This window comes from Pituophis catenifer, unplaced genomic scaffold (genome assembly GCF_029215685.1).
Source record: "Pituophis catenifer annectens isolate HBS135680 unplaced genomic scaffold, rPitCat1.0.hap2 SCAF_10, whole genome shotgun sequence".
Taxonomy (NCBI): domain Eukaryota; kingdom Metazoa; phylum Chordata; class Lepidosauria; order Squamata; family Colubridae; genus Pituophis; species Pituophis catenifer.
Genome location: NW_027256890.1, coordinates 28,064,602 through 28,073,300, shown reverse-complemented (window position 1 = coordinate 28,073,300; position 8,699 = coordinate 28,064,602). Strand labels below are relative to the sequence as shown.

The 8,699-nt window shown below is 44.3% G+C and overlaps 1 protein-coding gene across 1 annotated transcript; it reads right to left on the bottom strand.

Moving 5' to 3' along the window:
• Positions 1–287: 287 nt before the first annotated feature.
• Positions 288–3,075, bottom strand: GPHA2 (glycoprotein hormone subunit alpha 2). Its single transcript, XM_070951289.1, has 3 exons — positions 2,982–3,075; positions 1,338–1,522; positions 288–389 (listed from the first exon to the last, which is right to left on the bottom strand). Exons 1-3 carry the CDS (start codon positions 3,073–3,075, stop codon positions 288–290), a joined length of 381 nt encoding a protein of 126 aa, XP_070807390.1.
• Between the last annotated feature and the right edge of the window lie 5,624 nt (positions 3,076–8,699).

Sequence of the window (8,699 nt, the reverse complement as noted above, 5' to 3'; positions counted from 1 at the left end):
CGCAACCTGGCTTCCCTCATACACAGAAATCCCCTTGTAATTTCTTACAGAATTAAAAGCATCTTTTTTAAAAGAACACAAACGGGTCACTTGGCAAGCACAGCCCCACAGAAAGTCCATTTGCTCCAGAGTTTCTCAACTTTAGAAACTTTTAAGATGTGTGGACTTCAACTCCCAGGATCCCCCAGCCAGCAAAGCTTCTGGGAGTTGAAGTCCACACATCTTAAAGTTTCTGAGGTTGAGAAACACAGACCTTGTTGGTGGCTGCAGAAATCATCCGAGGCGCTTCAATATCTGGAGAGGCGGCACACGTCACACCGGCAGGTCTTGGCGGTGAAAATGTCCACCGTTTTCTGCAAGCCGAGACTGCAACGCAGCCGGAGTTTCACCTGGAGAGGACAACGCAAAACAAAAAACAAAACTCATTTGACATCACTGATACTAGATCGCCCTGATTCCTGCTCTTTCTTTGCAGCTCAGGCTTTCTTTCCAGAACCGTGCAAAATATGGACAAAAATCCCACCCAGTGCAGTTACGCCTTGGTGGTGCAGCAGACTAAAGCACTGTTAAATAGCACCAGCTGCCTGCAATTACTGCGAGTTCAAATCTCACCAGGCTCAAGGTTGACTCAGCCTTCCATCCTTCCGAGGTAGGTAAAATGAGGACCCAGATTGTGGGGGCAATAAACTGACTTTGTATAAAAAAAAGAACACCGCTTTGGGGGGGGGGCGAAAGCCCTACTAAGCAGGTATATACAAAAGTATGAAGGCTGTTGCTTAACGCATTGTAAGCCGCCCTGAGTCTCCGGAGAAGGGCGGCATATAAATCGAACCAATAAATAAATAAATAAATAAAATGGGGCAAAACTCACTTAACAAATGTTCCACTTAGCAACAAAAAAATTTGAGCTCAACTATAGTCATAAGTCGAGGACTCCCTGTATAAGCAGCCGGAATTCCATAACACAGGTAGTCCTCGACTTACGACCACAATGGAGCCTAAAGATCCTGCTATTCAGTGAGACATTTGTTAAGTGAATGTTGCCCCATTTTAGCACCTTTCTTGCCACCGTTGTTAAGCGAACCATTGCCGGTGCCAAGGTATTAACGTGGTCGTGAAGTGTGAAATCCGGCTTCCCCATCAACTTGGCTTGTCGCAGAAGGTCGCAAAAGGGGGACAGTCGTAAATATGAGCCAAAGCATCTGGAATTTTTATCAGGTGACTGGGGAGGGGGGAATGCTGCAAAGGTCGCAAATCTGAAAACCGTCGTAACTTTGGTCGTTAAGTGAACGGTTGTAAGTCGAGGACTGGGAAGAAGCCCGCCTGGATGTTCTCACCGTCTGCATTTGGCTGATGGTGCAGCATTGGGAGACGGAGGTGATGTTGTGTTTGAAGCTGCTGGCCAGAAGCACCGAATACTTGGAGGGAAAAGCGCTGGACTCACAATAGCCCACGCAGGCCTGGACGGCACGGGTGGCCCTGCAAGCGCCCTGTCGGTCACTCCGGATGGTGACGTTGAAAGCTAAGCGAGAAGAAGAAAAACAGAACGGCATTGGTGTCTGGGACGGACAACAATAATGTAGGTAGGTAAATGCGGGTCCAGCTGGAGGATCACTGAAGGGCCCTCTTTATTGTAAGAAAGGAAATGTGTTTGTTTAAGGGAAGCCAATTAACCAGATGAAAGGCAGAGTATTCCTTTGAAGTAGAAACATTCACAAAGAGGCCCCTCAGTTGTCAGAGAGCATTTGGTGATATACAGTATGAAGGTTAAAGAGATCAAGTATGACCACATGTAATATTAACAAGAGATAATTTGAATCTATGCTTCAGTAATTGGCTAAAAGAATTATGACTGTTGGCAAAGAATAAAATGAAAGTGTCAATTAAATATGACAAATGTATATGATCACATAAACTGCTGAGTTAACAGAATCCTTTGTCTAGAAGGGTATAAAAACCATTGTACCTAATTTCTGTCTTTGTTCAACGCTTCATGTACAGAGCTTTGAACCTATTGCGCAATATACATTGTCTCTGATTAACCCAGAAAAGTTGTGTTGGTCTTATTAAAGCCACAACAACAACTCCCATCATCTTTTTATTTATTTATTTATTTATTTATTTTTAAACAAAACATAAAACATCCATCATCCACTACAATTGCAAGCAGTGTGTCGTTCGGTTACAAATCTTTTGTGCTTTATCTCACATTCATACTACTTTCTCATATTATCAGTCTAATACAGACGTCTTCAAACATGGCCGCTTTAAGCTATGCTGGCTGGAGAATTCTGGGAGTTGAAGTCCACAAGTCTTAAAGCGGCCATGTTTGAAGACCTCTGATCTAATACATATCTTTATATTATTATTCTCATTTATCTTTCCTTTAACCATGGCATTTTCATTCCATTAAAATCATCTCCATCTATTATATTATAACATCCATTTCGCATTTCGCATTTAATTTCCATGTTTTATTATCTAGTCATTGATAAAATAAATCCCATATTTTATAATCCAAGATCTCGGTGCCTTCCACCGTGCCCTTAAAACCTTCTTTTTCCAGCAAGCCGGGCTGGCCTAACATTTTTTAAAATGTTTTTAATTGTTTGTTATTGTTTTTAATCATGGGGCCAAATTTATATATATATTTTTAATTGTATTTTAATGTTTGTAGTTTATGTTTTTACTTGGCTGTTCACCGCCCTGAGTCCTCAGGGAGAAGGGCGGTATACAAATTTAACAATAAATAAATAAATAATATTGTTTATCTTCCTGTTCTCTAATTTCAAATGTCAATTTGCTCATTTCAGCACATTCCGTGATTTTCCTAATAACTTCATCTTGTTTGGGTATTTCCTCGTTTTTCCAATGCAACTAGGTTGCAGCATCCGTGCTAATGTTTCTCCTTTATTGCTCCCTCTGTCTCTCTCTGTCTCTCTGTCTGTCTGTCCATTTGTCAATCCCCCCCTGAAGCTTACAGTGCAGGTGGCAACCGAGTCTTGCAGCTTTGGGAGCCCAGACTTCTGTGGCCAACAGGCAAGAGAAGACGGCGGCCCAGAAGAACCTCGGCATTTCTGTGGAACCTCTGAAAAATAGAAGTTCAGTAATTAGCAAAATTCGAAGGTGCGAAGCTGCAGCAATAAAGATCACCAAGCACCAGTGGTGGGTATCAAAATTTTGTACTACTGGTTCTGTGGGTGTGGTTTGGTGGGTGTGGCATGGTTTGGTGGGCGTGGCTTGGTGGGTGTGGCAGGGGAAGGATAATGTTAAGGAATTCGCAGAGTAACCCTTGAGTAGCAAGGGTGTGCACACGATTGAGAGTAGTTACGAAGAAACACAGATACACTGAATTGTGTTTACTTTCAGGAAATAGTAAAGCACAGTCCAATAAACAGTCCAGGTCAAACACATATAAAGCAGGAGATAGCAAAACAACAGTCCAGGGATAATCCAATAACAAAGTCTTCTTACCAGTCGTCGTAGTCATTCACAATAAACAGTTCTTCTGGATTTGCAAACAGTAGCATACAGAGATATCAGAGAGCAAGAACAGCAAAGAGAAACAAACCATGTTTCTAGCTCCCTCTTAAAGACATTGGCTACAGAGCTAACCAATCAGGACACTGTGATGCAATACAGCAGTCTTAAAGCTATATTGAGGGTTTATATATTGCCAACCCGACAAATTAGTTAATAGTCATTTCCTAACAGATACTATAAAATCTCCATTCCCTCCCCAATCCAGGGGAAGGTTACTGCAAAATCCCCATTTCCTCCCAATCAGCTGGGACTCGGGAGGCAGAGAATAAATGGGGGCGGGGCCAGTCAGAATTTTTACTACCGGTTCTCCGAACTACTCAAAATTTCCGCTACCGGTTCTCCAGAACTGGTCAGAACCTGCTGAAACCCACCTCTGCCAAGGACGTCTTATGTAGCAGTCAGAAGTGGAATTCAGCCGGTTCATACCAGTTCGGGCGAATTGGTAGCGGAGATCGTGGGTGGGGCCACCCCACCTGCCCAGGTTCTATGCCATCCTATTTAGGCACGGTTTTGAGGCCGGGCACATGCATGGAAGATGCACATGAGAGAGAAGTGCATGCGTGGAAAGCTGGGCGCATGCGCAAAAAGTGCATGCATGTGTGAAGCGAGCATGCCCGCGTGGGGCGAACCGGTAGCAACAAAATGTGAAACCCATCGCTGGTAGCAGGTTCATGCTTTTGATCAAAACCAGTAACATCGGGGTTCAAATTTCTACCCAGCCAGCATTTCTTAAGCTGAGCCAAGCTACCTTACAAGGTTGTTGTTTCTCCAGAAAAATTATTCAAATCTTACATTCTGAACTCAGATTCCCAAAACAGAAAAATTAACCACGATTGGTATTTGATTGTGTCTCCCTGGGGAAGCTGCAACCCTGCAAGGACTGGTCGTAAGTCTTTTTTCAGTTCCAACTTTGAAGGTCACTAAACAAATTATTGGAACTCGGAGATCATTCTCTACTCCCTGTTGTTATACTACCACGTTGCTTTCTTCTGGACCAGATTAGCAAATACAGTAGTGGCCAAAATTGTGGAAACTTTTTGGGAAAAGTGTATTTTTAAGGTTTGATGGATTTTTTTTTTTTTTGGAGTTTCAAGATAATCCTATTCCACTGCTGGAATGGCCTGGGAACAGCCCAGATCTGAACCCAATTGAAAATCTATGGACCCGACTAAAGAAACTGGTTAATCAGAAGCGACTCAGCAATAAAACCCAGTTAATAGAAGCCATCATTCAATCTTGGTTTCACATGATAACAGCTGCAGAACTCAAAGACTTGGTTCCCTCCATGGGAAGACGTTGTAAGGCTGTCATTCAGGCTAAAAGTTACCCAACGAAGGATTAACTGACATAGTGATAATTTCTCTATATCTCATTTTTTCTATGGTGATCGTTTTTGTATATCTTGTTTTTTCTACGTGTTTCACTTTTCTTCTTTATATTGTAACTGCTATTCTGATAGCAAATCCTTCATAAAAGTTATTGCATTACATTCTTGATTAAATTATCTTTCCATTGATATAGAATTTTATGGTACTACTCCAAAAAAAAGCGGTGTTATCAGCTAGTTTTAGAAAACATACTTTTCCCAAAAGGTTTCCACAATTTTGGCCATGACTGTAGAATTAAGGACAAAATTCCTGACAATTAACTCGTGGAACGTCTCTTGACTTCAGAAGTTATGGATGCTCCGTCACTGGAGGCTTTTCAGAAGAAACCGGACAGCCACCTGTTCAGAATGATATAGATACTCCTCGACTTAGAGCCACCATCGAGCCCAAAATTTCTGTTGCTCACCGAGACAGTTGTTAAGTGAATTTTCCCCGTTACAATTTTTCTCGCCACAGTTGTTAAGTAAGTGACACAGTGGTTACATAAATCTGGCTTTCCCCCCTTGGACTTTGCTTTTAGGAAGGTCGCAAAAAGGGGATCAGGTAACCTTGGGATGTTGCAACTGTCATAAATATGAGCCAGTTGCCGGGCGTCTGGATTTTGATTGTGTGTGTGTGTGTGTGTGACTGTGGGGACACTACTAATGGTTGAAAAACGGTCATAGCAGGGCTAGCATAAACATCTAAATTCTATGCCAAGGTCTTAGCAGATACACTAAGTTGACTCAATTTATTATTTACTGTTTATAAAAAAAATATATTATATGTATATGAAATCTTATTCTGTTCACCGCCCTGAGTCCTTCGGGAGAAGGGCGGTATAGAAATTCAATAAATAAATAAATAAGTCATTTTTTTCCCCCATGCTGCTGTAACTTTGAATGGTTGCTAGAGCTGTTGTAAATAGAGGACTTTCTGTATCTTCATTGTAAAGGTTGAAAAGCCAGGGAGATTGTAAACTCCGGAGGACCGCAAGGCTCAGTGACTAAGACACTGAGCTTGTCAATTGGAAAGGTTGGCAGTTCGGCGGTTCGAATCCCTAGTATAGGTCTCCTGGGTGAGCAGGGGGTTGGACTAGATGACCTCCAAGGTACCTTCCAACTCTGTTACTGATAGGCTGGTGCAATTAAAAAATTAATATTTACACACACACACACACACACAGAGTTAAACTCTTCTTTCCAAGTACCCTCACTGCACCCTTTTCTAAACTTTTTTAAAAGCAGGGTCTCTTCTGTTGTCCTGAATGAGATCTGCAAGGATAAAAATGCAGAATTACCGTATTTTCTTGGAGTATAAGACACACTTTTTTCTCCCCTAAAAGAGGGTGAAAATTTGGGTGCGTCTTATATACCGAATGTAGCCTTCCCCTCCCGCTGCCCCCCCCCCCAGAAAATGGGGCACACAGATGTGGCAATAGGCTATGGCAATCCCTGCAGCCTGAAACAGCTGATCTTTGGGAGGCCAATCCAACCGACAATCAGCTGCTTGTGTTAATCAGGCTGTGCTGAAGATGAAGATGAAACGGGCTGTTTGCTGCAAGGAGGCAAATTGCTGGGAGGCAGAGGCAGATTTTTTGTTCTTGTGCTAATCAGGCTGTGCTGAAAATGAAAATGAAACAGGCTGTTTGCTGTTTGCTGCAAGGAGACGAATTGCTGGGAGGCAGATTTTTTTTTTTCTTGTTTTCCTCCCCAAAAAAGGTAGGTGCGTCTTATAGTCTGCAGCGTCTTATACTCCGAAAAATACGGTAGGTATTTTTCGGCAGTTCGTGGGATTTAGCATCTGCTCGGATGCCTCCGTCTTCCCTTTGAAATCCCCTTCCCCAGCTGAGATCCCAAAGTCGATCTGCATTAGATCTCCAGCCAACGGGACCCCCAACTCTCTTTTAGCCACTTACCCGATTGCCTGAGCGGTCTGCAGTTTTCACCTGGTGGGCTGCAGCCGGTTTGTTCTCTTCAGCCGTCTACGTCTCAGCCCTCTGAGCTCCCCACCCACTCACCTCCCTCACTTGCTGCCTCTTCTCACCTGGGCCCAGCCTTCCCCTTCCTCCTCTCTCCACCCACTTCTCAACCAGCCCTTCACACCTGCCTGCCAGCTAAGATTCAGGGACTCTGAGTTTGAAATCTGGGGATTGATGCTAATAAGCCTCTGCGGCTCAGAGGAGTCAGAGGAATTTAGGAATCCTCTGTGGTTCAGAGGAATTTAGCTGGATCTTTGGAGAATTGATGGAAAAGAAATGTAATGCCCCATTTAGGGGCAGCTTTCCAATTTTCCTGCTGGCATATCTTTATTTTTACGCATTTATTTATTTGTCAAACATGTATAAGATAACAGATATAAGTATAAATATGATTATGAATCAGGGGTAAAATGCTACCGGTTCAGGCCCGGTTCGGGCGAAACGGTAGCGATAAAAACTACCGGTTTGATTGAATCAGTAGTTAAAAAAAAGCTATGAACTGACGATCACCTGTGCCGTGCGGTTTAGCTTTCCTAGAAAACAGGATTTCCTACTTTCTAACAAAGCTGAACCGTGCGCCACAGCTTGTCCCTCCACTCGCTATTCCACTTACCTTCCAAAGCCTCCTTTTGGCTCATACTGGTCCTCTTGAACTGGTAGCTTTTTAAACATGCAGTGTGCGTTTGGTGCGCACTGTGTGTGCGCATGCAGCACACATTTTGTGTGCATGCATGCATGTTTGGTGCACACTGCACATTTAATGCGCAGTGAGCGTTTGTGTGCACGCATGCATGTTTGGTGCACACTGCACATTTAATGCGCAGTGAGCGTTTGTGTGCACGCATGCATGTTTGGTGCACTGCACATTTAATGTGCAGTGAGCGTTTGTGTGCATGCATGCATAATGCGCAGTGAGCGTTTGTGTGCATGCACGCATGTTTGGGCCACACTACGCATTTAATGTGCAGTGAGCATTTGTGTGCATGCATGCATGTTTGGTGCGCTATATTAATTTAATGCACAGAGCGTTTGTGTGCATGCATGCATGTTTGGTGCACACTGCACATTTAATGCGCAGTAAGCGTTTGTGTGCATGCATGCATAATGCGCAGTGAGCATTTGTGTGCATGCATGCATGTTTGGTGCGCTATATGCATTTAATGCACAGAGCGTTTTTGTGCATGCATGCATGCATGTTTGGTGCGCACTGCACATTTAATGCGCAGTGAGCATTTGGTACGCATGCATGCATGTTTGGTGCACAGCACGCATGCACGCCCAGCGATCCGGTAGCAAACCGGTTCAGATTTTACCCCTCTTATGAATACATGGAATGGATATGTATAAATGGGGACTGTAGGACAAGGATGGAAGGCACGCTGGTGCGCTTATGCACGCCCCTTACAGACCTCTTAGGGATGGGGTGAGGTCAACAGTAGACAGCCTACACCCGTGATGGCGAACCTATGGCACGCGTGCCACAGGTGGCACACGGAGCCATAATTATGGGCACATGAGCATTGCCCTAGCTCAGCTCCAGTGTGCATGCGCACGCCGGCCAACTGATTTTTGGGCCTTCAGGGCCCACTGGAAGTTGGGAAACAGGCCATTTCCGGCCTCCAAAGGGCCTCCGGGTGGGGGGAGGCCGTTTTCACCCTCCCCAGGCTCCAAGAACACCTCTGGAGCCTGGGGAGGGTGAAAAACGGGCCTACCGGGCCCGCCGTGCCATCATGTGCCAAAAGTGGGGGGAATGCGGGGGGTCGCACGCGCATATGAAGGGGGTTGGGTGCATTGAATTATGGGTGTGG